This window comes from Passer montanus, unplaced genomic scaffold, assembly GCF_014805655.1.
Source record: "Passer montanus isolate IOZ18808 unplaced genomic scaffold, ASM1480565v1 scaffold64, whole genome shotgun sequence".
NCBI lineage: Eukaryota > Metazoa > Chordata > Aves > Passeriformes > Passeridae > Passer > Passer montanus.
Window position 1 is genome coordinate 2,009,476 of NW_024371482.1, and position 17,580 is coordinate 2,027,055.

Genomic DNA, 17,580 nt, shown 5'->3' on the forward strand with positions numbered 1-17,580 from the left:
CTGATTTCCTAATTAAGCTAGTTTGGGAGAGGGAGGAGCTCCTGTTTGCTAAGCACAGGGGCAGTGAAGGTGGGCTATGGCTGATTGAGGGAGGTACTCTGAGGGCTGGCTTGTGGTTGTCCTGTCAGTGGGTCCTTAGGAAGGTGACACTTTCCGTTAACTCTCACTTTGTGTTTTGTGTTGGTTAGGAATATACACGTGTATTGGCTGACTGAGGGAGGTACTCTGAGGGCTGGCTTGTGGTTGTCCTGTCAGTGGGTCCTCAGTGAGGTGACACTTTCCTTTAACTCTTGCTTTGTGTTGGTTAGGAATATCCACATGTACAGACCTTGTATTGATAGACAGCATATGTTGGAATATTTGGGCAATGTTCTCAGGCACGGGGTTGGATTGCTGTGGCTGTTTTGGGCAGAGCCAGGAGCTGGACTTTGGTGAACTTTGGGGTCTCTTCCAGCCTAGAATATTCTGTGGATCTGTAACATGTGTGGTGTTCCTGCCCTGTATCTGGGGCTGCTGTAACTGGGAAGGGGGGGAACTCAGGTCAGTTTGGGGGTGGAAATTTGGGGTCCCATGGGGGGACTCATGTCGGTGTAGGGGTGGAAATTTGGGGTCCCACGTTGGGAGGGTGTGAATGGAGGGCATTCTGTGTTGGTGTGGGGGCTTTCCAGTGGTTTCAGGTGGATGTGGGGGTCCTGGGAGTCGGGTCCATGGGGACGTGGATGCAGATGTGTGGAGGATGGAAACGAGTTGTCATGGGTCAGTGCAGGGGTGGGTGAGGGAGTGTCCTGGGTCAGTGTGGGGGATCCCAGTGGTTTGGGGTCAGTACAGGGGCAGATGCAAAGGCATCCCGGGGTCAGTGCTGGGCTGGATGGGGAGGGTCCTGGGGGTCCCAGTTGGTGTGGGGGTGGATGAGGATGTTCCCGGTGGGGCTCACATCGATGCGCGATGGGTCTCGGATCGGTGCGGGGTCGGTGTAGGGGTGGATGGTGTGGGGGTGGATGAGGATGTTCCCGGTGGGGCTCGCATCGATGCGCGATGGATGCGGTGGGTCTCGGATCGGTGCGGGGTCGGTGTGGGGGGGGATGTCCAGGATCAGGTGGTGTGTTGGATGTGGGGACTCTCGGCAGTCCCGGTTTCAGTGCGGGATTCCTGGGGCTGGATGCGGAGATTCCGCAGGATGTGCCGAGGTATGTGGGAGGCTGGATGCGGGGTGTCCCGGCTCGGTGTGGGGATGGATGCGGGGTGTCCCGGGTGGATGAGGTGTTCCAGCTTGGTGTGAGGGTGGATGCGGTGTGTCCCGGGTGGATGCGGGGTGTCCCGGCTCGGTGTGGGGATGGATGCGGGGTGTCCTGGATCAGTGTGAGGGTGGATGCGGGGATGGATGCGGTGTGTCCCGGGTGGATGAGGTGTTCCAGCTTGGTGTGAGGGTGGATGCGGTGTGTCCCGGGTGGATGCGGGGTGTCCCGGCGGAGGCTCCTCCCGGCCGCCCCGTTCCCGCTCGCCGGCCGGACAGCGGGATGCGGGCGGCGGCCCCGCGGTGCCCGCGCTGGGACAGCCCCGGCTCTGCCCGCTCGGGAGCGGGGGGCCAGCGGGCGCTCCCCGCAGCGCTCCCCGCGCCCCTTTGCGGCAGCGATCCGGCCGCTGCTGAGCTGTGCCTGGGTGCCTCGATGCAAAGTCCACCCCGAGGGACAGAAGTGGAGAGAAATGGAAAGAAGCGCTCTGTCCTCTGCTCTGGGCGGAATAAAACTTGCCAGCTGGCGCCTAAAGCGGAGGATCTCCTTTCAGTCTGGGGTGGGTGGGTGCCAGTGAGGTGGGGCTCGGTGCTGGAAGGGGGAGATCTGGGGCTCTGCTCTGTATGGTGGAGGTTGCTCCCTCTCCTGCTTTTTTACCAGGTAGAAATGATGATTTTCCTTTATTCCCCCCAGTGAGGACCAGGACGAGCCGCATTACCAGGATACCGATTTGGATGTGCCGGAGCAGCGGGATGGCAGGTGCAAAGTCAAGTGGACGCCGGAAGAGGTGGGTGAGAGCCTGACATTTGCCCAGAGAGGTGCTTTGGGGTGGTGCCTCTGGCATGGCACCCTGGGCTTCGGTGACTCCACCCCAGCCCTCACCTGCTGGCCACGATCTCACCTCCTCCTGCTGGAGAGGACCTTGTGGCTTTTGTACTGAGCTCAGGCCTGAATGAGGCTCAGACGTTCAGGGGAGTTTGAAGTGTAGCCTGAAGAGCAAGAGCTCAAACATTTTTAACTTAAGCCTGTGAGTACTGAGAAAAACACCACTGCCTGCAGCACTCCTGTGAGCACAGATGAGTCCAGATGATGGCTGAGACCTCTAACAAGCTGAAATGTGCAGTGGAAATGTACTCCTTTTTCTGGAGAAAAACCAGGGAGTATTGAGACTTAGGATCATGGCTTAGTCATCCTGGCTAAGAGCCTGAATTTAACTGGGATATCCTCTTCCTCCCAGCTTCACTATCAGTTTCGTGCCTTGTGAAAACTATAGTTGGGGTCAGAACACCAAGAAAGGTGGTATTGTGGAAGGATCAAAGCCTTGGGCTCATGTTGGGCTGGGAATAATTTTGTTATAGAACTATCCAGAGCCCACAGACAAGGATGTCTCTAGTAGGCTTTCTGTGAGCTGTAGGAGTTTGCATACCCAGGCTATAGCAGGGATCACAAAAGAGATGCTCTGGAGCCCTGTAGCACTGAAAGACAGAAGAGCACTGGGCGGTGGTGATACACTTTAACCAGTGAGCTTTCCTGGCCAGACAAAACCAGTGGCTGGGCTGGGAGATGGACTGTCTGGTCAGGAGTGTTCTGGGGCTGGATAAACAGGCCCTTGGCCACAGGGTTTGACCAGACTGTAGAGGAACAAAGCTGAATTCTTATTTTGTACTTAATGTATGAACTTGTCCTGGTACAGAGTTCAGAACCAGTCTGTTCCAGTTGGGCTCCATGTACTGGAGGGCTGCTAAACACTGGTGTGAGCTGCCTTCCTCCCCTGAACACACAATGCCAACAAAACCTTGACAGTTCAAAACATCTAACTCGTTCTTTTAATGTCATCAGCCCCGTGGTGTGTGTTGCCTCAGTGTATCTAAAAGTGGATGTTTTGTTCTTTGCAGGATGAGCAGCTGAAGATGTTAGTGAGCCATTATGGGCAGAATGACTGGAAGTTCCTGGCCAGCCACTTTCCTGTGAGTGACCCCATGCTCAGCTGGGAATCCCAGTGTTTGCATGTTGCTGGTTCCTGTGTCTGTGCAGTGGGAGTCTTTTCTCACTCTGTTCTGACTTCATAGCTCCAAGCTGTGAAATGGGGTTGCTTCAGGGCAGGGAGACCTTCTTGCACAGAAGGGTTCCCAGGGCGAGTCTGTTGGAGCTGGAGTGAGAAATTGATGTTCCTGTCCCTGTGTCCTGTGCCCAGGACCTCCATATGTGTTTTCTGTGTGATTCTGCAGGTGTTCTGTGGGACAGGCCCTGTGTTACAGGGACTGCTGTCAGTTTGGGGGGTTTTTGGGCCTCTGGAGCCCCTGGTCTAACACAAGGCTGTTCCCATCCTGTTCCCAGAACCGCAGTGACCAGCAGTGTCAGTACCGCTGGCTGAGAGTGTTGAATCCAGACCTGGTTAAGGGCCCCTGGACCAAAGAGGAGGATCAAAAGGTAAGTCAGGGCTGAGAGGATCAGAGTTGGACTGTCTCTGTCTGCAGAGAGGGTGGAGATGTCAGACCCATCCTTAGGTGTTGTACACTGTGTAATTGTTCCCTGTGGTGGTACCTGTGAGAGCAGCTCTGTCACATCCCAACCAAGCAGCCCAGGCAGCCATGGTTGGGATGTGATGTGATCTAGGCCTCTCCAGGTAAACACCTTCTCCCTTTCACACAGTGCTGCTACAGTAGGCTGCCAAAGGAGAGAGCTGAAAAGGGAATTAATTCATCTGCCTGCTGGCAGGTCTCCACCTGGCCTGGCCAGGTTGGATCTAAGAGAAAATAAAACTGGCATTTCCTGTGCCACTGTAGGCAGGCTGGAGTGGATGTCTGAGGTTGGCTGTGTGAATCATGACTTCTGTGAGGCTGTTTCTCTGCTGAATCCAGAGTCAGATGAGAGAGGCCAGCTCAGGCAGACTCATCATCTTGATGTACTTAAGAAAAGTCGGAGAGAAACCCAGATTTTACCAAGGTTTTCTGGTACAGAACATCCTGGTTTGGCAGATTCTCTGTAACACTCCTGCTCCCCGGCTTCTTTCCCTTTTGGTCCCATTATGTTTTGTCAAGCCCTAAGGAAGCTTCTCCTGATGTTGTTCCCTGTTCTTACAGCAGAGAAATTGTTGCCTGCTCTTACAGCAGAGCAGTTGTTGCCTGCTTTCCCCTTCCCTTTGCCTTGTCCTGACTCTGCCAGCCTACCCATCCTGGCCAGGCTAGGCTCCAGCTCTCTCCTCATTGCTTTGGCCCAGCTCCTTGGCCTCAGTTTTGCATGTTTGGTCCATTTTTCTGTGCTTGAAAGGCAAGAGTCTGCAGCGGGGACATTTGTTACATGAGCATCACTTCTACCTGCACCTTTCAGCTCAGCACAGCTGACCAGGGTAGAAATGTTCTTTCAGAACTCTTCAGCCAGGATTTTCGTGGCTGAACATCACAGATTGTTTCATCCTGACTGTGCCCTGGATATTTTAGGAGCCCAGAATGGATTCAGTGCCCAGAAGCATCTGTGTTGGGGCTCTGGCAGAAATGACAAAACCCTGGGTGTAGGGTAAGGCGAAGTGGATGGTTCTGAAGTGAATTTGGATCTTTCCCTGTGTGTCCTGGTGCTGTCAGGGCATGAAGCTGCAGCCCTGTCTGTCCTGGGTGTACCACACTGTTAAAAAGAGCAGCAGGCCAGTGCAGAACTTGATGTCACACAGCCAGGTCCTTGGAAGTAGGGAGGGCAGAGGAGCCTTGGAGCAGGTGGGACTTGGCCTTTGCTCAGAAATGGGAATGTGTTTCTACATCTGAGCACCTGCCAGTCTCCACCTCATCTTCTGTCAGGGGTCATCTGCATTCACAGGTGCCCTGTGGCAACATGTCTGCATGGAAACAGCCTCCTACAGAAATGTGGGAGAATCATTGCTCTCATGAGGGGTGGAACACCTGATAGCCCTGCTGGCTCCCTCCAGCTTGTCCTCCAAAGGGGCCTTCCTTTGTCTGCCCTTACCTGGTCCCAGGAGAGGTGAAGAGCAAAGCCTGAAGATGACTGTACTGACCTTCCCCTCCTTTATTCCATTTCCTTATTTCCCTCCCACTCTCTCCAAAGGTAATTGAGCTGGTTAAAAAATATGGCACCAAACAGTGGACCCTGATAGCCAAGCACCTGAAAGGGCGGTTAGGGAAGCAGTGCCGGGAACGCTGGCACAACCACCTGAACCCTGAGGTGAAGAAGTCCTCGTGGACAGAGGAGGAGGATCGCATCATTTTTGAAGCCCACAAGGTCCTGGGGAACCGTTGGGCAGAGATTGCCAAGCTGCTGCCTGGGAGGTAGGACCCCTTTGCTACTGCTGCCTTCCCTGCGGGGTGGCCTGTGGAGATCTGTGTGTTAGGCTCTTGGAATGGGGCTGGGGAGTGTGTTGGAGCTGCTAGCTGTGCTTTAAAGCTGCTGTAAGTGATGGTTTGTTCCCTTCTGCTCTCTCTGCAGGACTGACAATGCTGTGAAGAATCACTGGAACTCCACCATCAAGAGGAAAGTGGACACGGGGGGTTTCCTCAATGAAACCAAGGAGTCCAAGTCTCTGTACCTCCTTGTGGAGGTGGATAACAAGGAGAGGAAAAGTCAGACGACAGCTGAGAGCCAGGTACTGCACCTGCAGCAGGCAGCTGGGTCAGTCCCTGCCCTGCTAATGCATTCCTGAGCTCTTCATCCACCCTTCTGCTGCCTCTCACTGCCTTTTCCACAGCCTGGTGTCTGCATAGGCAGTCTGTGCCTTCCCCAGCCTCCAGATCTCTCCCTCCAGGAGCTAGAGGTGTTATGGGAGCCTGAGTGTGCTATCCAGGCAGAGGACAGCAGTCTGCTAGAGCTGTTACCTTGCAACCCCAGAATCAAGTCTGTCTTAGACACTGAATATTTTGGCTTCATTGTGCTCTTGCTGGTGGGAGGAGGAGGCTGCTCCAGACAGTGTGTGTGTGGGAGCAGGGCGAAGAGATACTGTGTTCCTTTCCTCTAAAAAAGGAAGCAGGGAAGTGCACCCAGTGATTGTTTTCATGAAGACAAGACGTGTAGTTTTTGAAGGCAGGCTCCTGGTAAATAGAAAACATGGAACTAGTGCTACAAGTTCAGTTTAAGTACAATTTTCTCCTGGGACACTGTTAAGTAAAATCTTGAATTAAAGACTCCTGTGCTTATGTTGCATGAACTCCTTAGGCAGTGTATGGGACAGAGCAGTGAGAGAGAATGGGGATGTGAAACAAACCCAGTGGCAGGTAGGAGAGTGGACAAAGCTGAATGTGTCCAGGTGCTCTTTGTCCCCAAGGCTTGACACTGTTCCCTTGCTTTCTGCTGATACCTGGCCTTTCTTTATTGTATGTGCCAAGAACGTCCTGCCGAGCTGGCCAGTGGATATCTCTGAAATAAAGGAAGAAGATGTCAGTGATGAGGAAGTGACAGGTGTGCAGGAGCTGCCCTTGGAGCTGCCAGCTGCAGGAGTGGCAGAGCAGAACGTGGAGGGGACCCCAGATGACGCAGTGCCCGAGGATGGCACTTCGTTGGTTGAGTCACCATACAAATGGGTTGTTGAAGCTGCCAACTATTTGTACCCAACTTGTGCCCCAGCTCTCAGTGAAGCTCTGGACATGATTGAATCTGTAAGTAACAGACCCTTGTTCCTCCAGTTACTGTTAGGGTGTTATCCTCACCCTTTTTATTTGAGTGAACTTACTGGATCCCCTTGATCATCACCCTGAGGAGGACTGGATTTGTCACTGCCTTGCAGCCTCCCCCTGTCTCTCTCTTCCAGGGCTGGATTAGACCTTTCCAGCACTGCCCCAGTATTGCTGTGGGCTTGTAGCTTTTGCTAGCTGGGTGTCCTTGTGCATGGGCTCTGCCTGTGTGGGAGGCTGTAAGTGCTGGCAAACTTGATTTCAAGCCCTTCTTTGTCAGCCAGAGTGTGCCCAGCTCTCCTTTTTGTAATGGTTCAGGCCCATGGCTGCCCTTTCTGTCCTGTCCTGAGGTGGGATAGGACAGGACAGACTGGGAGTAAGCCAAGCCCGTTATACTATGCAGGACAGACCCCTTCAAGGTGGCATAATTGCCACCATTTGCTTTCAGTGGAGGTAGCTTCACTGAAATTTGTTATTTTCAGCCAGTCAAGCAGTGCTGAGGTCCCCTGGGTGACAGAGGCACGCCAGGGTGGGAGGCTGGCTAAAATCAGCAGGGCACTTTGCTGCCATCAGAGGGAAGTTGCTTTTGCAGCCCTCAGCCTGCCTGAGGCATGAAGGAGTCACTTTGCCTCTGTATAGCAAGATGGTGTGCCTGAGGCTGAGCAGTACATCTGTGGGCCCTTGGGGCCTGTTTGTGTGGTGCTGGGTGTTGCTGGGGTGGAGCTGTGAAGCAGCTCATTTCTGAACTGGTCTGGTTAGTTTTAATCTGCTTTCAGCTGTGCAGGTTACACCAGAGCCCCTTGCCCAGCTGTAGAGGTGTGCCCAAGACTGTGGGTTGCTTTTGGGTGATAGTTGCTCCCTTCAGTCCCTGTCTGCAGCCCTCTGCCCTGCTGGTTTTTTTGTCCCCTCTCTGAGGGGGTGCAGCTGTTTGTGCAGCTGTGCTGTGAAACAAGCAGGGAAACCAGCCTTGCATAAATAGAAAAACCTGCCCTGTGCACAAGCAGCAGCTCTCAGCTGGGTCAGATCCCTGCTCTGGCTCCAGCTGTGCTTGTGGCAGAGGAGAGCAGGGCTTGATCTGTCCCTGGCCAGGCTCCCAAAGCTTGGTGCCATCTCACCCCACTTATTTCACCTCCCAGTTCACAGTCTGCTCAACTGCCACCCTGGGCTGTTGCTGACGCTTTCCCTTGTGTGCAGGACCCAGATGGGTGGTGTGACCTGTCCCAGTTTGACCTGCCTGAGGAGCCCTTGGCTGGCAGCAGCAGTGGCAGTGCCAGCCTGGCCAGACCAGCGCCCGGCGAGGCGGCCCCGGCGCTGCCCAGCGTCACCGAGTACCGCCTGGACGGCCACACCATCTCTGACCTGAGCAGGAGCAGCAAGGGAGAGCTCATCCCCATCTCCCCCCATGCCGAGGGCAGCTTTGGCACCCCGCCCTCGGTGCTGAAGAGGCAGAAGAAGAGGAAGATGTCCCTCTCGCCCGTCACGGAGAACGGCACCAGCACCAGCATGTCCTTCCTGGACTCCTGCAACAGCATGACGCCCAAGGGCACCCCTGTAAAGACACTGCCCTTCTCTCCATCTCAGGTATCTTCTTGCCCTAATGTCATGTATGCCCACCAGCTCTGCCAGCTTTGTGCTCCTCCTGCCTTGAATGAGGCTGTGCCAGTGTGCAAAGCATGTTCCTGCACTAAAAGAAGGCTCAGAGCTGCTTTCTGGTGCTGCTTCTCTTCAGTGCTGCCCTTCCTGTGGGAGCAGCAGCCTGTGTCTCCATCTGGGAGTGACTGCAGTTTTAAGAAACCCCAGGTGCCCATTGTGAGGAAGGAGCCCCATCTGCATACCAGGGTGTGATAGAGTGTGCACTGCTGCTGTCCCCAGGGCATTGCTGTCCCCAGGGCACTGCTGCCCCAGCTGTGGGCAGCAGAGTGGCAGCAGTGAAAACTTGTTTTCCCTGTCTGTTTGCAGTTCAGTCACACAGGCTGGGCAGCAAACACCTTGTCCAGGGTGTGCCTATGAAAATGCTCCTGGCCTTGTCTTTGTTGCAAAAGGGACTTGGGATCTTTCAGCCTGTGCTGTGACTCCCACAGTGTCCACACATCTGGTCTCCAACACATCACCTTGGAGCACTGTGGTGGTCAGACCCACAAGTGTCTCGTGTGGAAGTGGTGGAGTTGTGTCTATAAATCAAAAGAAGTCTTGCTGCATTCTCCAGCACAGCTCCCACTGCAGCTCTCTTGTCCAGACCCTCCCCATTTGTGCCTTCCAGGCTTTTATTTCTGCATTTCTGCAGCAGAAAACATCGGAGAGGTGCCACAGGAGAGTCCAAAATGGAGGTTCAGGTGGATTTGAATGAAAGCCCAGCACGAAGAAGAAATCAGAGCAGGACCCATAATGTCCCATAATGTACAGCTCTGAAGAGTGTAAAAGGCAGGAATGTGTGGAGTGAGTCTGAGCAGACAAAAGTGCATGCCCTGCCTCAAGCTGAGCTTCCACCATCAGTGAATGTCACAAACAGTTTTTATCTTCCAAGAGGCTCTTGGGTACAAACACTGTTCCTTATGGGAGTAGAGCTGTCCCTTGCTGGCTGCTGGGAAGTCAAACCCTAGAAGAACTACCACAGCTTCTTGTTTTCTCATAGTTTAAGCTGAAAACAGCTCAGTGCAAGACCTGTTAACTTGTACACTTTGTGTGACATGGACTTCCCTCATGTTTGCCAGCCTGAGTTAGAATAGCTGGATGAGCTGGGATTACCAGTGCAAGGAGAGACTTCTCTTCCACTGTAGTTGGTAGCTTTGATAGTTGTAACAGCTTGTCCCTTATGGGAAGTGATTAACCTTTATAGGTGTGAGACACCTGGCAACTTTTGTGTGTGCCTATGTACAGAACTGTGAGTTGTAACCCACCCTGGTTTGGGAGGGTTGTTTCTACTTCAGGGTTTCCCTCAGATTTAGGGAAAAGTAATAGCTTGTGATGCAATGCTGGGCTGCTTGAGACTGAGTGTCTTCAATTTTTCTTTCCTGTACTGTGCAGTTCTTGAACTTCTGGAGCAAACAGGATACACTGGAACTGGAGAACCCTTCCCTGACCTCCACGCCTGTGTGCAGCCAGAAGGTGATTGTCACCACCCCACTGCACAGGGACAAGACCCCTCTGCTCCAGAAGAACTTAACGTAAGTCCTCCCTTTTCCACACTGGAGTCTGGTCCCATTCAGACAGAGCTCTCAGTACTTGTCATGGTATTACTGAGAGAGGGACAGGGCAGGCTGGGAATTTCCTTAAATCCCTGTTTTCTCCCCCAAACCACCTCTTCTCTGAGCTGCAGGGAGCCAGTGTCCAGGCTCACTGGGGGCACACCAAGTGACCTCTGTTGTGCTCAGCTGCTGGGTGGGTTGTGGCCTTGTGTGGGTTACAGCCTGTCTGATCCCTTGTGTTCCCCACTCTGCTCCCAGGTTTGTCACACCCGATCAGACATATGTGGTGGACAACACACCTCACACTCCCACGCCTTTCAAAAATGCCCTGGAGAAATATGGATCAATTAGACCGCTGGTAATTATTGGGCAGGGCTGTGCCTTGTGCAGAAGAGAAAACAAGGGGTGAGCTGGCTGTGCATCCAGTACCAGCTGCTAAGCTGCCCTGTGCTCTTAAGGAGTATTTTGGCTGCTTTTATTCATCTTGCTATAGGTGCCAAAATGTTTTTTTGGGGAGGTTGGGCAGGGCTGAGAGCAAACTCTTATCTGTCCTAGAACAAAGGGGAGTTTGGTAGTGCCAGGCTGAGAAGGGAGGGGTGAAGGGGACATTGTCACAGTGATCATTTCATTGTAAGGAGCTGCAGGACTTTTACATCCTCTGTAAACCAGCTAAAAATGCCAAAAGCTGCCCATGAATTAGGCTGCAATGCTTGCCTACTGATGACCTTGAGGAGCAGGGAAATTATCTGCCTAGGCCTCCCTGAGGAGCTGGGTCTCCCAGGCCTTGTGTGCACACGGGTCTCCTGATGGCACACTGGGGTTCAGCTGATAAGTCCCTGCACCTGGAGATCCTGTAAATCCATCAGGCTAGCAGAAAACTTGTCATATCTTTTCCAGCTGGGAAGTAAATAGGTTTTTGTGCTTGTCCTCCCACTTGTGGGCTCTCCTGACCCCATTGTCCCTTGAGGGAAATGCTTGTAATCTTGTCCAGCATAGAGATTTTGACTGCCTTGTGCTCTCTCTGCCTTTCCACCCCAGCCCCAGACTCCTCACCTGGAAGAAGACTTGAAGGAGGTGCTGCGAAGTGAAGCTGGCATTGAACTCATCATAGAGGATGATGTGAAACCTGAGAAACAGAAGAGAAAACAAGGGGTGAGCTGGCTGTGCATCCAGTACCAAATGCTAAGCTGCCCTGTGCTTTTAAGGAGTGTTTTGACTGCTTTTATTCATCCTGCTATAGGTGCCAAAATGTTTTCAGCCCTGTGGCTGCTCTCTTTTAATCAGCAAGTAGTGCCTGAGGTTAGGGCCTGCTTAAAGCACCTCTAGGAGTGTCCTGGTTTATGCTGAGCTCAGGGCTTGTTGGCACACTTGGAGCACCTGGGGCAAGCTGGGCTCTCAGAAGGCTGTGGGATGGCATGAAAAGTCTCAGTTTCCTGGTGGCCTTCCCTTCCTACTAAAAGCTCCTCCTCTAATCTGGTGGCTCGAGGTGCCAGGAGGGGGGCACTGGAAGCTGCTGTGCCCTGTGGTGGGGAAGGCTGCACACATCTTCCCCCTGAGGTGCTGGTGCCATGCAGAACTGGGGTGCTGTGGCCTTGGTGTGGCCCTGGGCCCTCAGGGTGGCACTTTGCAGGGTGTGTTTGTGCTGACACTGCTGTCCCTACATCCCCCAGCTGCGCAGGAGCCCCATCAAGAAGGTCCGGAAGTCTCTGGCCCTGGATATTGTGGATGAAGACATGACACAAAACCTGCCTGCCCTCCCCAAGACTGTGTGTTTCAAAAGAGCCCAGGTGAGGGGTTGTGTGCTCACAGCAGGGGCAGAGCTGGCTCTGCTCTGAAAAAAACTCTGCAAAGCAGCAGTAGCAGCCTGGAGCTGCCTTTGAACAGCCCATGTGGATGAAGGGCTGGATTTCTTCTTACACTTTTTCTCCTGGTGCAGCCTGTGAATTTCCTGTCAAGGTCCCTGAACCTGTCCTCTTCAAGCAGGAAGAATGACAGTGGTTTGCTCAACAGAGCCTTTGTGCAAGTGCAGCCAGAGAAAATGTCCTACAGGAAAATGCCAAGCCATTTCAGGCCACCAGCACCGGTAAGCTCTGCAGCAGCCACTGCTCTCCCAGGCAGGAGTTTGTGTGGCAGTGCAGCCCTTGTCCCTTGAGGAGTGAGGGATGGAGCTGTGAACTGCTGCACAGGCATCCCAGCACTGTCAGGGCTGCCTTTACACCAAGGCTGGGAGGTACTGAGCCAGAGGTGTCATTTTATGTTCCTCAAAGCCACAGCTGTGGCCTGCTCAGCATGTTTGGCCCTGGATTTCCTCATGGGAATTCTCACCCATCAAGGAATTTGGATGACTGCTCTGGCAGTAAAGTAAACCTTCCTTTTTCCAGTGGGCACTCCTTGAGTGGACAGCAGCAAGCTCATCTTTTTTTGCTTTTCAGGGCAGAGCAACTGTGAAGTGCTGTATAAAGGTTAAACAGGAAGGTATTTCCCACCCCTGTGCTTTTAGGGTGTTTCTGGGTAGTGGGGAAGGCTGTGTGCCTTAGGCAGCACAGACTGGCTTTATCCTGCTTTATCCTGACCCCGTGGCAGTGCAGAGCTCCAGTGGCAGTGTGGCACCTTGTACCTCGTGCTGAGGTTGGTGCTGTTACAGCAGCTCTGTTGCTCAGCTCTGCACAGCTGGAACTGGGTTGTGCTGGAGTAACAGCAGCCTACACACACCCTCTGGGGCATAAACAGATCTCTCTACAATCTCCACCACTCTCAGGCAGGATGCCTTCATGGAGGGGTACCCCTCTTTGCTGGGCTTAGACAAAGTCTAAATGTAGCTTAGGCAAGGGGATTTGGAACATAATTTTGTAGGTGTTTACTTGGGTTGAGTCACTTGAGGTCTCTGGTAGCTTCAGTGGGGTTGGAAACACGTGCTGTCCTTGTTGGGGGGTTAAACTGCAGCTGGGGGCTCCTGTGATGGTGTTTTCCTATCCCAGGAAGGTGCAGGGTTGTCCTCAGGAACTGCAGTCAGGGGAGATCTGTCCCTGCATTAGAGCTGCCTTGTGAAAACTCTTTCTTCTGACAAATAAATACCCTTCAGCCAGAGTGATTCCTTTTCCTTCCCAAAATAAACCCTTCTTAAACACTTCCATTTCTCCTCCTGTCCTTGCCAGGGCTGTGTTGCTGTGAGAGCTAATGGCTCTGTATAAATAAACTTTGGGGGTGACAGGGAGGCAGCTGCTGTGGAGACAGAGTACAGGTGTGCAGTGACATCCCACAGGCAGCAGGGCAGTCTGTGCTGCTGCTGGCCTCTGGGGTTTATTGTGCTGCTCTGGCGCTGCTGGCAGGCTGTTCTTGATTAAGGAAGCTGATCCAGCTCTGGGCTGAGCCTCAGTGGGCCCAAAGCTGTGGCTGTGGCCAACCCAGAGCCCTGGTTCCCTGCAGTGCATGTGGACAGGTATTTCCAGTTCAGGGCACTGCCTGGCTCCTGGCATTCCCCACAGGATCCTCAGGGGCTTCCTGGAGTGCAGAAACACCTCATGGGTGACCTCTGTGCATGCAGAGACTGAGGCACCCCTGGGTTTTGGCTCCTCCCTTGTGCTGTGGGACCCTGCTGCAACTGAAGGCACCAGATTGCTGTTGAGGATGGCATTTGGTCAGAATAGACCTGGGCTCCTGTAGGAGTTGAACTGGTTGGCAATAAAGTCCAAAGCTGTACTTGAATTCCTTCGATCATTCTGGAATCTCTTCCAGAATGTGTGAGTTTTAATAATTTCCAGTGAGTTTTAATAGGTTTGTGCTTTTTTTTGTCATGAGGCACATAATGGAAAGCCCTGAAAGGGATTGCCTTGAAATGGGGCACCCACCTGGGAAACTGCTGACCCTAAACCCCAGAAATTACCACCTCAGCTGTGAAGAGTAACTGGTGGTGGGCAAGTTTCTCCTGGTTGTGAGACAGGTTCTGAAGTTTTCCCTTGTTAGTTTTGTTTATTTTTGCGGTCTTGTAGAACAGGATGTCACAAGATGTTTGTCCTTGCCCTTGACTGTGTTGTACACATTCTTTCTCTTCCTCTGCAGATGACCAGGGCTTGGAAAGCAGTGGCCTGTGGTGGAACTCAGGACCAGCTCTTCATGCAGGAGAAAGCTCGACAGTTTTTGGGCACATTGAAACAGAGTCACACATCAAGGACCTTAATCTTATCATGAAGGATTGTTCTGCTTTTTAATCTTATTTTTTAAACCTTTTTAATCAGTGGAAGGGGAACCACAGGAAAAAATATCTTCTGCCAAGCCTTAGTATATGGGAGTGGATTTTTTTTCCCTTCAGTTCCCAGGTAGATCTACATTGTAATAAATTGGGCTAACTGCTGGCTAGTGTGTGGAATGCAAGCTTTGGGATCATTATGGAAAGGCAAACAAGGGAGGCTTGAAAAGCTGACAGCAAGACCTCTCTCTGCAAGACCTGAATTCTGGACAAGTGGAAGCAGCAGCCGTGTTGCACCTTGGAGCAGCAGGTGCTGGAGACTGGCCTCACAGCATCCCTGGATTCCTGCTGCTGCTCTGGTACCTCAGCAATGCCTTTGTGCAAGTTCCTGCATGCCTTGAGTCTCCTTCCTGGCTTTCCCCAGGGGGATGGAGTGTCTCCCTGGGCTGGAGAAGGAGGAGGGAGGGTGTGGTGCTGGGGGGTGCCCTGTGCCTGGAGCCCCTTGCTCCCTGTGGGGCTGCTTTGTGCTGCCATGGCTCCAGCAGGGGCCTCTCCCCACAGCTGTGCTCCCTCTTCCAATAAATGATGGTGCTCACATCCCTTGGGCTCTGCCTCTGTCTCACAGCACTGGGGGAAGGCAGCAAAGTGCTGGGTTTTGTGTGGGCCCTTTGCTGTCCTGGCAAGTTGCTGAATTCCTGTTGGCTTCTCAGCAGGGAGGAGAAGGGAGGTTCCCCACACACACACTTAGCCAAAACTTTGGAACAGCTGATGAAACTACTTTATGGGCAGGTGCCACCCCGTGTTTGAGTCAGGGTGGTTGGGATCCCTGCAGGGGTGGATGGAGGCTGGACAAGGGCAGCAGGAGTGTGTGATGGTGTGATGGAGCTGAGCCTTTCTGTTGCCCTGAAGTTGCACCATGTAGCCACTCCAGTGTGGGAACAGTAGCACTGCCCTGGTTTGAGGTACAAAGGATGGAACGTGGGGATCTTAGCAACATATTAACTTTGCAATTGGAAAGGTGTTGGGAAAGCTGCAGAGCAGCTCCACAGAACAGGAAGAGCTTTTTGAGTGAGCTGTGCTGTGCTTTCCGTGGCCAAAGCCAGCCTGGCAGCTCTGCCTCTGGCTGGGGCTGTGCTCACAGCAAAGATGTGCCCACCCCAGAGTGGGAAACCAGAGCTGGGCTGTACAAATCTCATTTCAGGTTGTGGATTATGCTGGAAATAGAGTAAAAAAATCCTTACTGACAAACCTGTTAATAAAACCTTGGATCCTGGGAAATGAGGGAGGTTTAGAAACCCAGCTGATTTTTCATTTTTACAAGCTCGGGGCCAGAGCAAATCCATGAAGTAATTTTTATTTCTGTTTCTCGGTGTTGCAGTGTTTGCTTTGGAAAGACAGCTGGGACCACTTGTCTGAAAGCCTGGCTTTAGCTGCTCCCATTCTGGTGTTATTTTAAGAAAAATCGTCATAAACCCATCCCTCTCTGCTGGGGCTTTGGTGGGCTGGGCTCTTCCTGCACTGGTGACAGTACAAACCCAAGCTTGGAATTGCAGTTCCTTCCTGGAGCTGACACGAGCTGGGAGCTCTGAGCAGGCAGGGTCTGCAGGAGGATAAATCAGGCTGTGAGCCTGGCACCTCTGTTTGAGAGCTGCCCCCAAATTAAAGGAGGATGAGGCAGAATAAGCTGCTTCTCTGAGGCTGTAAATCCAGGCAGCGCAGGCTGTCCTGCATTGCAGAACATTTATGGAGAAAGCTCAAGGGGCAGAAAAATACCAAGGTCTGGCATAGATGATGAGTAAAAAACAGAATTAGCTTTTAATTGGAAAAGGGAGCTTCTTCTAGTGTGGAGGTTGCCAGTGTGGTTTGATTGTCCTGGGGCCCAGGAATAGACATTAGTGAGGTAAAAAAGGTTCCACTTGTTTTGTTTTGTTTTCCCTGAGAGTTAGGATGCTCTGCTTTCTTTCCCGTAAAAGTCTCATGGAAGTTGAGCTTCATGCTGGTTGTGGAGTTTCTGGGCTGGAGCTGGAGACCCCTCTCAGTCTGAGGCTCCCTGTCCCTGGCTGATGTCCCTTGAGGCCTCTGCAGTGACACAGAGTGGCACAACCTTCATTCACAAAGGGAAATCAGGATGTTTTATTTAGTTTTAAATGAAAGACCAGGATGAAAGTGTTCCAGGAGTGTTGGCTGTGTGTGGGAGGAATCCCCTCCCATGGCCCAGCTTGTTGCACAAACCCCATGTTGCTTCTTGACTTTAAAGTTTGTCTTTCTGTAGTTTGCATTCCACAACAGATCAGATGACTCCTTGGTTGAGTCCAGACATGGAAAAAGGTTTTAAAAAGGATTTTAAAAGGGTTTTTGAAAGGATTTTTACCAGGAGTGGGAAGGGAATATCACAGCTAGAGCTCCTGGGTCGTGTCAATGCCTTGACTGCTAGCAGGACATTGTTTCCAGCTGGGACAAGCCTTAAAGAAGCTGGGAAGGGTAAAAATAATGGAGTGAGAGAGTAAAAAAGGGCATCCATGTTTTTTTATTGGCAATCTTACTTTGGATGGAGCCTGGTGGGGCTGAGGGGCACTGAGCTCACACAGCTCCATGGTCAGCAGTGTGGGAGCTGCTGTGTGTCCCTCCAAGGGCTCTCAGCTGCTGGGCTCCTTCCTGCTGCTTGGAGGGAATTCACAGCTTTTTATCTCGTTTTCACAGCTAATTCTGCTAAAGCCTGTGCAAACAGCAGGTTGCTTACAGGGGACTCTGGTTCCACACCCACGGGGAGAGACATCTGGCCATGGAGGAATGCAAGTGTTGAACAGAGAAATTCCTTCTATTTTGGGCATTTCTTGCATCTGAATAAAATACAATAAAAAGACAAATAATGAGGCTCAGCTATGTAACAGGGTATAAAACCAGCCCTGGAAAAGCAAGGGCTTTGTGAGCATGGGCTCCATGTTTGTATTCCAAGGCTTTGGAGCTCCCCAGGTGTTGGCAGCTGTGGCAGGAGATGCTGCTGACCTGGCTGCAATTCCAGCAGGGCCGGCCTGGCCCTGCTGACCTTTGATGGCTCCTTAGTAACAGAGGAGAGGAAATTCTCCATTACAGGATCATTAATAGCTCAATATTAGCTCCTCAGTGATGTTCCCTGGGCTTTATCACTGCTCAGTGCTGGAAAGGACCCTGTGATGAGTGCAAGGGGCTGCTGAGGTTGGGGTGGGGAGTCCAGGGCTTCTGCTTTGCCAAAAAATGCTTTGATCCTGGGGATTACTGACAGCAGCCAAGTGCTTCCTCTCCTGCCTTTGCTCATGGCTTTTATTGAGTAGTTGCTCAGCAATAACCATGTAAAATTTCCCATGTGCTTTTTTTGACACCCTAAC

General features: G+C 52.4%; 1 protein-coding gene across 4 annotated transcripts; it reads left to right on the forward strand.

Annotated features, from left to right (window-relative positions):
* Positions 1 to 32: 32 nt before the first annotated feature.
* MYBL2 (MYB proto-oncogene like 2) lies at positions 33 to 14,805 on the forward strand. 4 transcript variants are annotated; one of them, XM_039728220.1, is made up of 16 exons: positions 52 to 69; positions 1,128 to 1,187; positions 1,926 to 2,019; positions 3,128 to 3,199; positions 3,570 to 3,662; positions 5,289 to 5,509; positions 5,667 to 5,823; positions 6,560 to 6,829; positions 8,039 to 8,425; positions 9,869 to 10,008; positions 10,288 to 10,387; positions 11,068 to 11,181; positions 11,700 to 11,816; positions 11,966 to 12,112; positions 12,462 to 12,504; positions 14,089 to 14,805. In XM_039728220.1, the coding sequence occupies exons 4-16, from the start codon at positions 3,143 to 3,145 to the stop codon at positions 14,235 to 14,237; spliced, it is 1,995 nt and encodes a 664-aa protein (XP_039584154.1). In that variant the 5' UTR covers positions 52 to 69; positions 1,128 to 1,187; positions 1,926 to 2,019; positions 3,128 to 3,142; the 3' UTR covers positions 14,238 to 14,805. The 4 variants fall into 4 exon arrangements, with proteins under 4 accessions (XP_039584153.1, XP_039584154.1, XP_039584152.1 ...); XM_039728219.1 differs by lacking the exon at positions 1,128 to 1,187 and having other exon boundaries at positions 33 to 69; XM_039728218.1 differs by lacking the exons at positions 52 to 69; positions 1,128 to 1,187 and adding an exon at positions 205 to 270.
* Positions 14,806 to 17,580: the final 2,775 nt, after the last annotated feature.

What these genes read in the sequence shown, in the direction of transcription:
- MYBL2 (XM_039728219.1), top strand. Translation starts at nt 3,143, where the DNA reads ATGTTAGTGAGCCATTATGGGCAGAATGACTGGAAGTTCCTGGCCAGC. An exon ending in AGACGACAGCTGAGAGCCAG is followed by an intron (nt 5,824 to 6,559) that starts GTACTGCACCTG and finishes GTATGTGCCAAG; the next exon opens with AACGTCCTGCCGAGCTGGCC. An exon ending in CTGCTCCAGAAGAACTTAAC is followed by an intron (nt 10,009 to 10,287) that starts GTAAGTCCTCCC and finishes CTCTGCTCCCAG; the next exon opens with GTTTGTCACACCCGATCAGA.